This window comes from Theobroma cacao, chromosome 1, assembly GCF_000208745.1.
Source record: "Theobroma cacao cultivar B97-61/B2 chromosome 1, Criollo_cocoa_genome_V2, whole genome shotgun sequence".
NCBI classification, from domain to species: Eukaryota; Viridiplantae; Streptophyta; class Magnoliopsida; order Malvales; family Malvaceae; genus Theobroma; species Theobroma cacao.
The window spans coordinates 266,196-282,691 of record NC_030850.1 but is presented as its reverse complement, the minus strand read 5'-3'; the positions used below and the strand labels follow the sequence as shown (position 1 = coordinate 282,691).

General features: G+C 37.0%; 3 protein-coding genes across 6 annotated transcripts; 2 read left to right on the top strand and 1 right to left on the bottom strand.

The window, feature by feature from the left end:
- LOC18610650 (HMG1/2-like protein) lies at positions 1,167-2,725 on the top strand. The gene is made up of 8 exons (XM_007046447.2): positions 1,167-1,282; positions 1,373-1,427; positions 1,564-1,662; positions 1,761-1,818; positions 1,925-1,969; positions 2,069-2,149; positions 2,249-2,338; positions 2,446-2,725. Exons 2-8 carry the CDS (start codon positions 1,381-1,383, stop codon positions 2,461-2,463), a joined length of 438 nt encoding a protein of 145 aa, XP_007046509.1. The 5' UTR covers positions 1,167-1,282; positions 1,373-1,380; the 3' UTR covers positions 2,464-2,725.
- Positions 3,979-6,248, top strand: LOC18610649 (nucleoside-triphosphatase THEP1). 2 transcript variants are annotated; one of them, XM_018125210.1, is made up of 6 exons: positions 3,979-4,141; positions 4,230-4,408; positions 4,501-4,585; positions 4,813-4,969; positions 5,210-5,309; positions 6,168-6,248. In XM_018125210.1, exons 1-6 carry the CDS (start codon positions 4,100-4,102, stop codon positions 6,235-6,237), a joined length of 633 nt encoding a protein of 210 aa, XP_017980699.1. In that variant the 5' UTR covers positions 3,979-4,099; the 3' UTR covers positions 6,238-6,248. The 2 variants fall into 2 exon arrangements, with proteins under 2 accessions (XP_017980699.1, XP_007046508.1); XM_007046446.2 differs by lacking the exon at positions 6,168-6,248 and having other exon boundaries at positions 4,008-4,141; positions 5,210-5,551.
- LOC18610648 lies at positions 5,794-14,535 on the bottom strand. 3 transcript variants are annotated; one of them, XM_007046441.2, is made up of 24 exons: positions 14,311-14,535; positions 12,320-12,450; positions 12,044-12,128; positions 11,843-11,896; positions 11,569-11,660; positions 11,355-11,458; positions 10,820-10,892; positions 10,269-10,659; positions 9,766-10,086; positions 9,448-9,651; positions 9,173-9,268; positions 9,021-9,084; positions 8,626-8,753; positions 8,258-8,504; positions 7,969-8,123; positions 7,741-7,865; positions 7,432-7,555; positions 7,253-7,311; positions 7,069-7,165; positions 6,788-6,974; positions 6,546-6,644; positions 6,342-6,460; positions 6,191-6,250; positions 5,794-6,068 (listed from the first exon to the last, which is right to left on the bottom strand). In XM_007046441.2, exons 1-24 carry the CDS (start codon positions 14,347-14,349, stop codon positions 5,964-5,966), a joined length of 3,159 nt encoding a protein of 1,052 aa, XP_007046503.2. In that variant the 5' UTR covers positions 14,350-14,535; the 3' UTR covers positions 5,794-5,963. The 3 variants fall into 3 exon arrangements, with proteins under 3 accessions (XP_007046503.2, XP_017980665.1, XP_017980672.1); XM_018125176.1 differs by lacking the exon at positions 14,311-14,535 and adding an exon at positions 12,590-12,646; XM_018125183.1 differs by lacking the exon at positions 14,311-14,535 and adding an exon at positions 12,590-12,646 and having other exon boundaries at positions 8,258-8,396.

Below are 16,496 nucleotides of genomic sequence, written 5' to 3'. Positions count from 1 at the left end.
TTTATTTTACAAAATATATGGAAGAGAAAAATATTAGATTTCCTTTACAAATCTTAAAGAATAAAAGAGAAAGATTTGACTTTCTTTTTATTGTGAAAAAACATTAGGTATCTTTATTAGTTTTAATATTATAAACTTGTATCTCCTACTTTTTACTCATGTTCTTCTCAAAATTGTTTCCAATTTTTAGTCAAGGAACAATGGCTTCCATCAAACTAAAGAAGTTGGATTAGGTTTTTTTTTTTTGTTAGAAATGATAGTTTTAATGAAAAAGATGGTAATCAATTTGAAACAATTAGTTTTTTTTTTTATTTTGTTGTTTCAAATCCTTAACTAATAATTTTTTAATATTTAAAAAGAAAAAAAACTCAATTGTGAGTCAGTAATTTTTGATGTCACGTCATTTGTTATGTAATTTTGATGTTATTAAAATGACATACAACATGTCACGTGGTAAAAAATGTGATATTAAAAATTATTAATTATACTGTTGATTAATGAGAATTAATTAATAGTTAGTGATAATGATTTATTTGATTTAAAATAAAAATTCAATAACTTATTTAAATGCGATAAAAAGATAAAAGTTAAATTGCCTTGATTGATATAGTTCGGAGATTTATTTAAGTATTTAATTTTAAAATTACACTTCAAGTTTATATTAGTCTTAATAAAAAAAATAGGTAACTTTTGGTATTTTAGCATATCATTTTTTTAAAGATATGTGATTATTGTATAATAAATTTATGAAGAATATAATGGACATGTGAGATTCAAAATCTCATGTTAAGAAATATAAAGATTCGAGTGGTTTTTGAAATAAATTTGATAACATTTCATATATATATAAAGATATTAATTAAAATTTTGAAAAAAATAACATTACACGGTTTAATTTACGAAGAATTTATTTGTTTTTTGACTTTTGTTTTTTCGAAACGGAAAGTGATATTGAGAAAAAAATGCAGTCTCAAGTCTCGGCGGAAGCCGAACAGCGAATAGTGTCAAAACACTCAGATCGATGACGTGGCAATGAAGATTTCCCACTTTGAAATCCCGCCCAAAGGCGGACTTCAATTCTTTTCGCGATTCGATTTTTAATTTCTGACTTTTTTTTTTTTCCTTTGTCCCCAAAAAACCCCTCCTTAATCCTTATCTAGCTCTTTTAGCCAAAGCCCACCCTGCCACAGTTGAAACCACACCCAACTAAAAAACTAAAAGGCATTCTCCTCTATTTCTTTTCGCTTCCTTATCTCCTAAAGCAATAGCCCTAGTACTTGAGGTAACTCGCGGCGCCGACTTAGTACGAGCCAACCTGGTTTAGGCCGATTCCGAGCGTTTCTCATTCGTTTTTTTGCCGTTCTTCTTGCAGGATTCACCATGAAAGGTGGTAAAACCAAGGCCGATGCGATGCAAACTGATGACAAGTGAGTTTGTTCGCTGTTCTATTCGATTGTGTGGTCATTGTGTGTCAATAATTATTGTTTATATAACAACATTAAATAATATGAGATCTGCTGAGTTCATCTTTGACTTGATGCTCGTTTCCTGATTTGGCGATAGGCTGAAGAGGAAAGCTGCACGCGCTACAAAGCGAGCGAAGAAGGCAGCGAAGGATCCAAACAAGCCAAAGAGGCCTCCTAGTGCTTTCTTCGTTTTCATGTATGATATCTTTAATTTCTTGTTGAAAACTTTTATGGATTTATTTTCACTGCGACTCAGATTCTTATTCGTTATTGTGGATGAATGATCATATGAAGGGAGGAGTTCAGGAAGCAGTACAAAGAGGAGCATCCTGATAACAAATCCGTCTCCGCTGTGAGTCCTTATTACCAGTAACAATCGATAAAGTTTCTTCTAGTTTATTTTATTGCTTGTATTTGAACTTCCGAAGTCCCTTTTCCTTATTAAATTTGATATTCAGGTTGGCAAAGCTGGTGGAGCAAAATGGAAAAGCATGACCGAAGATGTGAGTATTTTACCGTGTAATATATTTTACCTGTTTGTTTGGTTGACTTTTACTGGCCACAAGATCTTTGACTTTTTACAATCATCATTGGTATTTCAGGAGAAAGCTCCTTATGTTCAGAAGGCAGAGAAGCGAAAGAGTGAATACAATAAGAGCATGCAGGCATATAATCTGAAACTGGTACAGCACTATTTCTCTCTTTTCCACAATTATAGTAGTTTTTTATTTTTCATGATTATTAATTTTGATTAACATATGTCTCTGGTTTCGTACGTCTAGGCCGGTGGAGCAAACGCCGGAAACGATGATGAATCTGATAAGTCAAAGTCTGAAGTAAACGATGAGGATGAAGACGAGGGGAGTGGAGAGGTTAGTTGAAAGTCAACTCTAAATCTGGATCTGAAAAAAAAAATTCAGTAGTTGACTGATTTCGAGATTGGATTATAATTTTCTTTCTTTGTTTTGCCTTCTTGTAGGAAGAAGATGATGAGTAGATGAACTTGATGCGGGGATGCACAAACTAGTTTAGAATTTGGTTAGATTCAGGAATTCTTTCCTCCCTAGAGATGAATAGTTGACATTAATCTCCAAATATTTTAGATTACATAAGAGTTATAAATGGATTAGTTGCAGCTTTTTCTTGTTAGAGCTTATATGGATATTGTTGTTGAATTTTCTTAGAAATCAGTGATGAAGTATAAGCTTATCTTGCGTAATTTGCTTAGAAATCAATGATTAAGTTTGAGCTTGTCGCCTTGATTTGTTTTTAACTGCGGGTTGGATTTTTTTTGAGGTTGGGTAGATCATCACGCTACGATAATTCGTGTTTACGTAGCATATGGAAAGGTTGCTTTCCCGGTTTCCTTTTTTTTTTTTTTTCATATAAAGGACAAAGTTACCAGGGATTAATGTGCTGTTGACAAAACGGTTTCTCTTTTTTTTTTTCTTCTTGGCCTTTTACAGTTTCTGAAACTTTTCCTTCCTCTATTCCTTATTTCGTGGCGACCTTTATCCGTATTCAGTAGATTGTGAATGTTTGTTGAACTTCCTTTGGTGGTAGGGGGAAGCGGAGTTTGGTTTGTCAATTAAAAAAGAGAGATAATTTGTTTGTTCACCACTTGTCAGTGTCTTTAAGCCGTAATCTTTTGGTTTGATCTTTTGTGCTGGCATCGCCTAGAAAATTCGTAGGAAAAAATAATTTGACTTGAAGGAGAAGTGAAACTAGGCTTGTAAAATTAGTTGTTGATTCCTTGTCTCCTTTGCGTTGGGAGTAAAGGTGAGGAGCCCGCTCAAGGATGGCAAAAGCTCTAGATGCAATGGAAGGAATCACAATTAAGCTTTAGCAAAACCTCTCAATTCCGCTAGTTTGAAATCAGATAGATGCTCTTCCACTTGGCTTTGGACTTGACTCAAACAGTGCAGCTTCAGTTTTATCGTTTAACTTATGATTGCTGCACAAATTGTTTTCCTGTTTCTATAAATATGTTTCGTTCCCAGCCACAAAACAAATTGTGGTTGCATTTGGGCTGTTATTGTTAATCATGTTTTTCTAATAGAGTTTTTTTTTCAAAACATATTCAAAAGTTTCGAGAATAATAAGGTGGTGTATATTCAAGCAAGTGTTTTGGCTTTCATCCTAGTTTTTGAGCGTACTATTTAGACAAAATACCAATAGTTTTGTATTTCCATTTGAATGGAGGATGTAAAAAACAACTTTCAGCAAAATTAAACATGCCATGAATCAGTTGCTATTTGTAATGGAAGTTGGGCAAATGGTTGAATTAAAAGAAATGCGAAGAACTAGCCAAAAAGTCCAAGAGCATGAGGAATGTATTTGATTTAATAAGCGAAAGGCATGGGGAGATGAAAAAAGTTTAGAATGTAAGAATCAATTTAAACTCAAAACCAAAATTAGACACAAAAAGAACCAGGAACAGTGCTGAAGCAGGCAAACAGCAGTTGTGGCCTGTGGGCATTTGACAACTGGGCCACGGCCCTAAATTGAGCAAAGTCCATGACTGCAAGGAGAAACTATGCTCTGCATTATATGCCAATGGCAAACGGGAATGCGGTAGCCTACCCTGTCTGCCGCTCCGGCGCTCACAGTTCCGTCGAGAGAGGGAGAGTACGATGGCTGGTGTCGGAAAATGCTTCCTCCTTACTGGCCCTCCTGTAAGTGTTGCTATTACTTTATATTAATTAAGAATGACTTTCCTTTTGCATTTTGCAATCTTTAGAAATTGGATTATTAAACATGCAGGGTGTGGGTAAAACCAATCTGATTATGAGAATATACGAGAGTCTCAAGTACTCTAACCCCAACCTCAAGCTCCAGGGGTTCTACACCCAAGAGATTAGACAAGGAGGTGAGAGGGTTGGGTTTGAAGTTTTCACGTTGGATGGTCGCAGAGGTCAGCTCGCCTGCACCGTGATTCCCAGGTTTTTTTTTCCTCTGTTGTTTATTCCTAACGTTTCTGCTTCTTAATTTAGTCCCTTTTTCGTCTATTAAGTCCTGCTTATGTACATGACAGTCCCGAAGCTCATCAGTGGCCTCGTGTTGGGAAATACAAGGTGGATGTAGCATCATTTGAATCAGTGGCATTACCTGAATTGAAGGTTGGCTGCTTTCATATAAACTACATTATTACTTGTGGACCTGCCTATTCAATGCTTTGAGGGCTATATACTCCTTTCTTCCCCAAGAAATTTTATCGGCTTTCTTAAACTAAGTTAGTACTATTCTTGTTGAACAGTCTAATCCATTGGGTTAGGAACTTGGCAGTAACTGTTTGAGTTATGCATGCTCATTTATCAAAGGCTGAATATCTGCATTTTGTTATCAGATCAGAGAAGATACCGATCTCTTCATCATTGATGAAGTTGGTAAAATGGAGTTGTACAGTTCATACTTCTTTCCAGCCATTCTAAAGATTCTTCAATCCAATATTCCTCTTCTCGCTACTGTACCAATACCAAATTTTGGCAAAGATATACCTGCAGGTAAATTTCTGAATGCATTCATAGGCATTTGTTAGGAGAATGTAGTGATTTGCGTCCTCCTTTGAAGCCTCTACTGACTTGAGATGATGTTAATTTGATTTGAAACCATGAAAGAGTAGGATTATATTGCAGGCTTCAAAATAGGATTATTATTGTTTAAAGTCTCTACTAGATTTTGCTGCAGGAGCCCTTTTGCTTTTCTAGCTAGATTTGTAAGGCTATGATGTTGAATTTGTGCAGTTGCAAGGTTGAAGAATCATCCAGGTGCAACCATTTTCACATTAGACCAATACAACAGGGATGCTATGCACGAGCAGATCTATTCCCAGTTGGTAGATATACTACCTAAACCAAAGCTACAGGACTAGGTTAATGATAAAAGTTACCTGATGTATCCGGTTCCTCTGTGAGTAATGAAAAATGTGTCATGTATTGAATTCCTGCTCTTTTTATCTTTTTGCATGTGCTGTATACGCCTCTTCGCAAGATCTTCATGTGGAAATCTTACATTTAAGATCTTTTCTTTCTTAAACTTGTGCAATGATTTCATCAGCGCTATATTTCATGTTTTTCTATGGGCTCTGTTATGGAACATATAGTATCCTTATTTTGATCTTGCATTTGTTTTGAGGTAATAGGTGTCTTCTGGCTTGTTTTTTCGGGCACAGGAGACCATCTGACCCTGCTGGAATGTTTGGCAACCAGCTAGCTGTTAGCCAACAAGTTTGATACTGATAAGGTAGCCTGAGAAAGGGCTATAATGCTCTTTTCAACTAGAATTTTGGATATTGACTTTTGCTTTGGTTACTGTCGAACCCATGGACTGGTGAATGGAAACAGAGTAAAACTACATTCCTGTCAAAGAATACCTTACAAAAAAAGAATATAAACTTGTTTTTCACTGCTGTACATGGAGATCAACATACAAGCAAAAGAATAAGGAAAAAAAGGGGGTGTATGGTATTTCACAACAAAAACAGTGTATGGCATTGGCTTATGAGATTCGTTTCTCTTGTTCTGTAGTGCGCAGCAGTTCTCTTGCCATGGAAGAGAATGATTTAGCAGTATCTTGCATCTCTGTAGTCTTCAAGCTGATTCCCTGCCCAATTCAACATCAAGTTTGTCAATGAACATGAAATTGTAATTCCGAAAAACCTTGGACAAAACCAAACTTTGGGGCTTTTGTCATACACTTTAATGAGTCTTCCAAAAAACCAGTACCTGCAATTTTTTCAAATTCTCTTGAAGCTTGCTTTCTGCCATTTTAGCTGCACTTGATTCCTGCAGCCGAGGGAAGAAGGCACGGTCAAGGAATGTGGCCACCAACAAATCAAACACATTCACGATGCTTGCATTGAGCAAAAATACTTACACCATGCAATGAAAACCCGTATCTTTTCTTGATTTGATCAACAGCACTGGACTTCTCATCTTGCTGCTCTTCTTTGGTGATAGTTTTCTCATTTTTCACCTTCATCTGCTTCAGTTTACCTGAAAATAGCCAATCAATTTATGGTAAGCGATTACACCGACATGGGTCTGTAGATATTTGTACACGGATTAAAAGGACATTGACCTGCTGTAAAAGCCTGGAATTTAAGTTTATGCTTATTGAGAGTTGCTAAGATATTCTGCTCTTTTGGTTTCTCTCCAGGATCATCGAGATCAATATCATCTTCAGAGAAAACAAAAAAGAATTGATTAAGCTGATGCATGAAGTTGACAATCACCATATGCATTGCGAAGTCCTCGTGAGCATCAGCGTGTGGAATGACCCACCTTATGCATGCAATATAATGATTCCTGCAACATACTTACCTATGTCTAAATCGACTTCATCCTCATCCGTTGCCTGGTTATCTCTATTCTCAACCTCGCATGGAAAATTAGCAGTTGAAAAGATGGTGGAAAGTTGTTCAATACTTTCTCTGGTATCTTCTGTCTCCACTTCATGGACATGCTTTTTACTACCTTTCATTTCTTTGAGAACAGACCCGAAAATTCCCTGACATGCCATATAAGTAACATTTCAGGATAAACCATCACTTTCGGAAGGTTTAATCTTGTATCAGAGCCCAAGCAATCAATCTGTTATCTACCTTTTTCTTCTCCTTCTGAACTGCGGTTCCGGAGGCAAGCACTTCCTGTGAAAGCATTAGATCTTTCCTGTATATGCGGCTGACAGAGTCCAAAATCCTAGAAAAGAATTCATGCAGAAACAGTCAAAATGTTTGTGAGTAATAAATATAATCAGACAGACTACTTTCTAGAACGTGCAGATACCTAAAACTTTCCTTCTGGAGCAAAACTGAGATGATAAGGAATTCTTGATCCCCATTCACCTGTGAAAAGAGGAGTAAAAGAGTAAACTAACACTATCTCCTTAAAACAATATACGAAGTAGTAGATTTATTACTTTACAAAAAAAAAAAAAGGTAGTAGATTTATTAATTATGATGTACCATAACAAGATCTCCACAGTTTGAAGAGCACATGGAGCTATCAGATAATGAATTTGGCTTCGGTGTAGAATATCTGAAGCCTCTGATTGAAGTTTCCTTCAACAAGGATAACTCTGGCAAGGACCTAAGATTACACACACACACACACGAGGTTTAGTTAATAAGCATGAGATCACTCGCAGACATTAATATGCCCTTTACAAATTACTGATGTGTCAATTCAGAATCAAACCATTGGGATGATTATGGCCTGTTTTTTCTTTTGGTATCAACCCATTCATGAAACACATAATAATTATCGACCATCACCTTATCTCAACTTTTCCATTAGCGAAGAGGAGCAAAAGGCCAACATCAGAGGCAGTATAAAATGTTGACGCCCAGCAGCAAGAAGTGGAATTGAACTTCCTCTTGTAGTGCACCTTTTTGACTCCCTGAGTGAAAAAGAAAGGTGAAGTGATCCCTTTTTTTTTCTGGAGGGGTGGCCTGTGAATGGCCACCAATGACTAATACCTACAAAAATAATGTGCTGATTACCTGAATGGCATGAATCAAGGAATAGACATATGCAGCCTTCTCAGAACATATCAGTATGTAAGATTGCTTTGGTATGCCTTCCTCAATAGGACTCCCTCTGTTCATGTCTGCACCAATTGATATATTTGCTCCCCTAGCTGATGTATCCTGCCAATCTGAAAAATGTAGATAAGGATTACTTTTTCCCTGAATTCTACAATGCTGACAAAATAAATGTTACTTACAAGTTTGTACTTAGGGTTATCAGGTTTATATGTTCAATAAATTGATTTTGGACAGTAGCACATACCCAAAATCTGCATAAATAGAGCTCTTGAGGGTTTCTTTGGACGAACCATGCTAGCACTCAACATGTTTCCAGTATCACTATCGAAGGCCAGAACTGATGAATCCTTTGTTGCAACCACCAAAACATTCTTTTCAAAATTCTGCATAGTACAGGTTTTAAACTGCATTGAGATGATACCAAGACAGATGTCACTTGCAATATGACTTTGGAATATGATACTGGGACCATCCATGTCAAATACTGAAACCTGTTATAAAAGTTGAAAGTTATTACACTAACATGCCCTTGTTACTTCCGCCAATATCAGCCAAAAATCCAACAATTTCAAAAGAACTTGTGAATTTCATGTGCAAGGAAAATAAGCTTACATCTCCTTGGTCAGACCCAATGGCAAGATGTCTTGTGCTGTGGCTTATGTTTAGAGAAAGTACAGAACCACTAACGTTAAGAACCTTAACGCTGTGGATAATTTGATTGTTCCCTTTCTTTGTGCTTCCTGGACCAAAAAATATTAAACAAAAAGTGAAAAAGAGAAGGAAAATATCAGGGTGGTCATTTCCAGGTTATATTTCCTATAAATGGCCAAACTACCTTTCATGCTTATAGGTGTTTCAACATTTAAGAAAACAAGGCCATTGCAAAAGATTATTTTGTAGCTCAAACAAGTGAGTAAAAGAGCAGGAAGATGAACTATTATACATAACGCAACAACTTCTAAACCCAACTTAAAAATCTTCTAGTATAATGATATGCTTAACTATACCTTGGAAAGAGATGAAACTGTTTTCTGCTGCATACGGCTCTGGCTTAAGCTTAAAGATGCGAACCTGCAGTACTTGTATCGGAAGAAACAATAGTTAGATAACAAAAGGAAAATTATTTCATTCAACAAAACCAATCCCAAGTAGATTTTACCGTTCCACTTTGATCACCAGAAATTAGAATCCGTGAGTTTCCATCAAAATACAGTGCAGTCAGTGCTATACCACTCAAAGAAAAATCATCCTCACTCTGCATTAAGAAAAAAGGTACAATAAGAATAATATGCAAAAGCACCATTCCACCAATTTGCAATAATCTAGAAAACCAATATTTTGAACTAAAATCATCCTTCTCCAACACTCTTGTTGCTTGCTTTCTTGCAAACCTAATGCAACAAGGAAACTAAAAGCTTCTTAAAAATATATTACCTGTTGCTTTAATGATAGAATTGGTATAGGAAAGGGGCATGATAAATCCCAAAAATTGATGGCTCCATCACTGTGTCCGGTTATGTACAGTTTCTTGACCTTTCCGAATCCACTAAATTGGTATGAGTTTGAGTGACCTCCGTCTTTTGACTTTGTCTCCAAGGGAACAAGTGATGGAAAATCCTTGGAAAGCAGAATGTAATCCTGCAAGACCAGAGAACATGCATCACCAGCAGCAACAAAATGTAAGACAAGTTACTTTTCAGCAAAGACAGAAATTCAGCAAAGACACAAAATATAATATTCCAATTAACTTACCTCATCTGAACTTAACGCGTAAGGGTTGTCAGCGATGAGTTTTGCTACTGTGATGTTTGAATCTGCAAATGGCATCTTCAACATTACCTCCTTGGGGAGGGAGGGTGGGGACCTTGATTGGCATTGCAGAAGATACTTTTCAATTGAGCAATCATCATACATATATATGTTTCCTGATTTGCCAACCAGAAGGAGAAAATCTTGTTTTAGTTTACTTTGCTCAGTAGTGCTTGAAGTGATCACCATGTCCACACAAGGCTCAGACAAATGAAGCCCAAGCTTAATTGTTCGGGATTCAGTATGCTCGTTCAATAAGACTACCTGCCTCATCACAACCTTACTAGTCAAAAATTACATCCAATAATGTGATTAAGGTTTTACATGTTAAAATGCCTGGATAGTTGTCTTTTGTCCTTCCTAATTGAGCTAAAAAGTTTAAAGCATAATATTAAAAGATATAAGCTACATAGGCATCCATGGAGAACAACACAACGTCTAAATACCTGCAAAAGGCTTGTGGAGGCTACATCAGAGGCACCCATGACATATAGTCGAGTGGCTTTCCCATCAGCATAAGCCCATTTTAAAGACGCTATCGGAATCTTTTCTGATCTAAATCCAAGAACGAGTTTACATGTGGGAGCATTTTGAATGCTAATTTCGGATGCTGGTTCATTTTTTAGCTTTGAGGTAGGAACGCTCCATATGAGAATTTCTCCATTGTTGTAACCAACAGCAACCTTACTACCAAAAGGGCATACCCAGCATGCAGAAGTCACATGTTTTGCTTCATTATGTACTGATTGGAACATACTTCCACCTGCAACCAAAATAGCTTTGCTTTCTCGAATTTCCCACAAAGTGATGAAGCCGTCTTTAAATATTATAAGAATTCTGCATTCAATTGAGTACCGCATAAGAAAATAATCACCACTAGGATATCATATTACACTTCGAATGAAAGGGAAAGAAAAGAAGTATGGAAACACAAAAGTGTTTAGAGGGGAGAAATCCAAACTATAAGGGTCAAAAAATTAACAGAATGTAAGACTACCTTTTGCTTTCAGCTGTTGGTTGAGGCATTATGGAGATAACAGCTCTATCACTTGCAACTTCTGTTGGATTTCCTAAACAAGATGGTTAAGCAATTTAGTTATAGCAGTAATGGTAGACATGTGATTATGAAGAAAACTGCAAGAATTCTCAAAACAGATGCAAGGGATGGTCAATAGCAACAGAATGAAAACATATAATAAGTATGTCCTGTAATCAGAGAGGGCCAAAATTCAGATGGTGGAGCTTTATTTTTCCAAATAAATAGTTAACTTTGAAGTTTGGCTTAGTAGGTAGCTGAAAAACCAGCCATTAGCAAATTTTAGAGCATCAACTAGCATGCTTTATTTCCTTTCAGAGTGTTCTTGACCAGGGAAAGGATAAAGATTATCACCCATGACTTCTAGAGAGCAGACAAGAACATCTTAAAGGTAATGCTTGAACCTTGCCAAGTTTATTTGTTAAAAGATTTATGCAGCACCAATATACTAAACTGCACACATCAATACTTAAGCTGATTCCCTAGTACTCCTTACCATGAGAAGCTGAGAAAGGTATAGCATATTTCATTTGAACAACATGGCATAATTCTTGGTCAATTTTAAGAACCTTAATGTTGCCAACAGAATCTCCAACATACCTTCAAATTCAGCAATTACATCCATAAATAAACTTCACATAATGTTGCATTTGCATATCTTGAAAGTTGAACCAACCCAGAATAGAGCTAAGAACCTTAGATACACTTACATGTAGGGACCACTTTGCATAACTGTGAAAGAAGTAATTTCTTCTTTAAAGACATGTACATGAGATAAGAGCTTCTTGTCCAAGTCCCAAACCTAAGTTAAAAATTTCCATTAAAAATGAATTCCCGTGGGGTAAAGAAAGGAAAAGAAGAAGAAGCAAACATATTTATAAGGGTAATAAAGGTGAAGAAGAAAACATAGTCAATACTACTTCTGATGTACTACTCCAATATCTAATCAGACAGACTCAGTAATTAACCAAGCGAGTAACTTGCCTCAATATGGTTCTTATAATTTACATTTACAAGGATACCTTGGTTCTGCATGACCTGAAGAGAAATCATGATATATATTAAATTTAGACAACTTTATAGGATGAAAATAAGTTTTACTAGGCTACAAGAAATACTGATGTTGCATTATGCATGATAATTTGGTATAAATATGCAGAGCCACAATTGAAGGTAACAAAAGACCTCCATAAACTTGCTTGGCACCATGTCATCAGATTCAAGTAAAGCTTGAGAGTTATCTCTTCCAAAGAGCTTAATTCTGCCATCCCTGAAGAAAGAAAATTGATTTAAAATACAAAATAACAAAAAGCTTGTAGGATATCACCATACATTCAGATGTCAGATGTTTCTGTTCTTTACTCTATCAAACGGGAAATCCATGCAATAACATTCTGTAAATCCTATATAGAAGCAAGCAATTCAATGCTGCCATTCAAGGGATAGAAAAAGGGAGCTTACATAGTAGATATTGCAAGTATCTTTTGAATGGAATCATAAGCAAGCATGCAACAACCCAATGGGATCCCATAATGAAATACCATATGAGGATCAACATCACTAGCTTTCAAACCATCAGAATTTCCTCCAGGCTGCAATAGAAACGTTCATGGTGTCAAAAGCTTGTTATAACCAGATGCATGTTCTTGCTAGCTCTAACAATGTATACCTAGAAAGTTACTATTGAAAAAGTTAGTATCATATTCTAATCAATATTTACGATGGCTTTACCTTATTCCTGGTATAATGCTCTATCATTGACAATAAATTCATGTTAATAAAGAAGCCAAATTAGGGGGTGATAGAAACTCCTCTGCTGTTACAAAATAAGATAATGTAGTAGCCCATGCCTGTATTGCTGGAATATTTAAGACTTATCTTCATCAAGCTTTAACGGCATAAAGGTCACAAGAGAGTAGGCAGAGTTCAACGCAGGGATGAAATATCTGCCACTAATCTCATCCAATTTATTATAAAAAGGAGAAAAAAAAGGTTGTTGTTTGCAAGTGGGTCCCTAGGAGACAAAACACGGTTTATGGACATTAAAATGCATGGGGTCCCACCCATGCTCATCCAATCTTACTTGCAATAAAAATACCACCGCCCATCACATGGACTGGTTTGACTGCTGATTTTTTCCTTTAACTTCCACGCACCAAATCAAAAGATAAACATGGCCAGCAGCTGAAGACACAGAGATCCTCAGCACCAAGCGTTTTGCAGTGTTGATTCCTTAAAGTAAAACCTTGGTTTTAGGACAAGGTTTCTTTTCAACACCCACGTGGCAGGAACTCTTTCTTTAACCGTTAAAATTGTATAACCGTTACGAGAAATTTTGTAAACGGTTGGTTGGATGTCGATTTGACGTGGAGATCTAAGGCTGTAAGTAAACTTTATTAAGTCTTAACAGGGGAGGGTAGATAAAAAAAAGGGAATCCGAAGTCTTAGCTGTTTCAACTTTCAACTAGTATTTCTATCAGGTGGATTGGATTCGGAAATCAATTTCATTTGCTGTTGAGATTGGGTGGTGAATGATGCACAACATTTATCGTGGATTCATCAGCATTGAACCCAGAGAAGGGGGGGGGGGGGGGGGGGTGTTAAAGCAGTCTCAGACGCAACTGCTTGAAGCTGGCAAACTTGAGCTGATCTATCACCAGTACTAGTATGGATGCGAACCCCAATTGAAAACGCAAAGCATCTAGTTCTAGACTTGAAGGTAGTTAATTTGCTACTGTTTTAACTTTCAAAATCAAAACTCAGAATCTTCATCTTAAGATAAAGATATGAGTTTGACAGTCCAAAACCTCTGCCATAACTTCTCCATGTAAGCTTTCTCAAGTCTCATCGAGCGAGGATGCTTGAATTCATTGTCTGAATTTGCAGATCATTAACTATTCTTTCACGGCCGATTCAGCAACAAAAACATCACTGTAATACTACAAAGTTTCTTTCTTGCAACTGAAACTCGAAAATTTGGTAATAACATCCATAAACAGGTAGTTTGTCTGTCTAGAAAAACCCGAGTTATGATCTCTTTCACAAAAAAAAAAAAAAGTTAAGAAAGAAACATTGAAATCCAGAGTGAAATGCCACTACTACCCAGTAGCATAAGAAAATGAATCAAAATCTGACAATAAAAGTATTGTTTATAACCATAGAATCCCCTGAAGTAAATACAAAAAAAATAAACAATCCAAAGACAAGACCACTTTTTGATATAGCATAAAATAATGTGAGCCCAAATCTTCAAATCTACAATGAAAACCCAGCACGATGTTGGGAAAAAGTAAACATTCCGGGGAACAGTGATAAGCATTTTGAAAACGGAAGCAAAGGGTTGCAGAGATGAGAAACAAAGAAATCCAAGTGCAAGAAATCAAGAAAACATGAGCAGATGGATATGGAAGAAGGAAGAGAGAAGAGAGAGGGTATGTAAGAAATTGAGTTACCTTCTTGGAAGCCTTCTCTACCAGCTTCTTGACGAACATGGATTATCAAATCTTTCCTGATCCTACTCCGCTGCTGACTCCAACCTGCCTCGAGATAACCGACCAAAGAGAGAGAGAGAGAGAGAGAGACAACACTTCTCTTTGTTAATATTAACGTTAAAGTGAGAGTGTGGGTGTGTGTAAGAGACGGTTGATTACAGTTTCTTCAGAGCAACCACAAGCGGTTTGTTTCTTTTATAACGTAGCGTAGTGATTCACAAGGAAATATAAAACAAAACTAAGGTTTAGATCACTGAGATGTACACGTGGAGGTTGATTAGCTTATTCCTTTTTTGCTGATAACGACGTTGTCTTGACTATTTGACTTTGGGAATGACACTGAGTCACCCCTTTGCGAAAGCGACAAACAGGGGAAAGCTGACTATGGACCTCCTCTGCCCACTTAAACTACTACACGTGGAATGACAATGATGTCAACATGGGTCCCTGTTCCTCGGGTCTTCCCTCGTTCAGGGGAGGTTGGTTACGTGGCATTACCGAAAGTAGCTTACTTGTTTTGCTTTTGCAATAGTATTGCTGTTAATTGCACTTTTGTTCCTCCATCAATGGATATTTAATTCTTCATTGATTTTGCGTTGTCCAAAAGATATGCGTGTCATTCTCATTCACCAAAATAAAGCAAGTGAAGATATGCAAATCTCTTTCAAGGATCCAAATTCTTAGCACAAAATGTAAATAACCAAAAATTTTCTAGCTGTCGAAAATCCTCTCTGTCTCGGTTTATAATTACAAGGTTTAGGGTTTGTTTGTTTGTTTGTTTGTTTATGATGAAAGCAGAGAGTTGAAAGGTGAAAGAGACCCGATAATCTGGGAAAGTTGCAAATCAGGAAAGTAGATCAAAGAATGTTTGCAAATCCGCACAAACTTAAAAAGAAATTCTTGCCCGATTTGTCACCCTCTGTTAATGGCTGTAGAATTATTATTATTTGATTTATTTCCTGCTACTGGTTTTTGTTTCTATAGTGCAGGCCTCATACTTGATTATCTGATTTAGTCTCCCGAAGAAGCATGGCCCAATCCAGGTAAGTAGCAGAGTAGCAATCAGCACTAGGCTCCCTCCTAGGGCCGAGTGAAAGGAAGAAGCAGCAAGTGTAAAGCCCAAGTCCAAGGTCTTCGGCGCCTGCAGGTGAGAGGTGGTCCACCTAAATCAATCACAGGCTTGAAGCTTCCCAACAGCAGAGACAGCCGCCCCCAACGAAGAATAGACTTCACCTTTTTTTCCCAACGAAAAACACTTGTCCTCCTGCCATAGCAGCCACGTCGTCCATCAACAGTGTTGCCCAAGTTGCTCACATCAAAGCTATCGTACAGAGACACGTTCATCTTTTTAGACCATGATGGCATAGGGGGCTTTCAGTCACATGACAGACGCTCTCTGCATCATTAGAAAAGGAGGAGTTGCTTTTTCACAACAAAAAGCAGAAAATGCCCCACGAACCACTTCATCATCTTCCTGAGTTGTAAGCCTTGTGCTTTTTCCCCTTTTGTGGGGAGCCAAGCCACCTCACACAAACTCACACTACATGCTTCCATCTTTAATTCAAAGACCCTTATTAAATTTAACAGTGTTGATTCAGAAATCTGGTTTTTTTTGGTCATCAGGTTGACTAATCATGAAAGAAAATGTGATGAGAACCTTTTATATATGTAAAAATGCAAGTACAACGTATTTGTCAAGGAGGGAGACCGGAGAGGACTGTCATGATCATGGGAAATAAAGCTATGGCTAAGGCTTAGGCTTGTATCATATAGGTAGCCGAAAGGCAGATTTGTTTATGATACTGATTGATATATGTAGAATTTAGGCATTAAGTACTATCATTATTAGAGTAAGCGTAAGGGCAGCTGAGGAGAAAGATGATTTTGCCAATCAATTGTACGTACAGTGTGTTCCAGGCCTACATTGGAGATTTAAATGTGCTTGAAATACTGCCATGAGCCACTTTGGACTACCCCAGCACCAGCTGTTGTGTCAAGATTCTTCTGAGTTCTTGAGTGAATGAAGAACATTCATTCAAGGCAGGCGGCAGCTAATCATGGCATGGTTAGTTTAGTACCCATTTCAATTCCCAAAGCAAAGTTTATTGGGTTGGGAAAATGGCTGAAGAGTGGAAGAGCAGACAGAC

Bases quoted from the DNA above. Each gene is read 5' to 3' on its own strand.
- LOC18610648 (XM_018125176.1), bottom strand. From the start codon at position 12,631: ATGAATTTATTGTCAATGATAGAGCATTATACCAGGAATAAG. The intron at 12,129-12,319 runs GTAAGCTCCCTT...TTCTTTCTTCAG, and splicing joins ATACTTGCAATATCTACTAT to GGATGGCAGAATTAAGCTCT. The intron at 6,069-6,190 runs GTACTGGTTTTT...TGAATTGGGCAG, and splicing joins AGAATTTGAAAAAATTGCAG to GGAATCAGCTTGAAGACTAC.
- LOC18610649 (XM_018125210.1), top strand. From the start codon at position 4,100: ATGGCTGGTGTCGGAAAATGCTTCCTCCTTACTGGCCCTCCT. The intron at 4,142-4,229 runs GTAAGTGTTGCT...TTAAACATGCAG, and splicing joins TCCTCCTTACTGGCCCTCCT to GGTGTGGGTAAAACCAATCT. The intron at 4,409-4,500 runs GTTTTTTTTTCC...TGTACATGACAG, and splicing joins GCCTGCACCGTGATTCCCAG to TCCCGAAGCTCATCAGTGGC.
- LOC18610650 (XM_007046447.2), top strand. From the start codon at position 1,381: ATGAAAGGTGGTAAAACCAAGGCCGATGCGATGCAAACTGATGACAA. The intron at 1,970-2,068 runs GTGAGTATTTTA...TTGGTATTTCAG, and splicing joins GGAAAAGCATGACCGAAGAT to GAGAAAGCTCCTTATGTTCA. The intron at 2,150-2,248 runs GTACAGCACTAT...TCGTACGTCTAG, and splicing joins AGGCATATAATCTGAAACTG to GCCGGTGGAGCAAACGCCGG.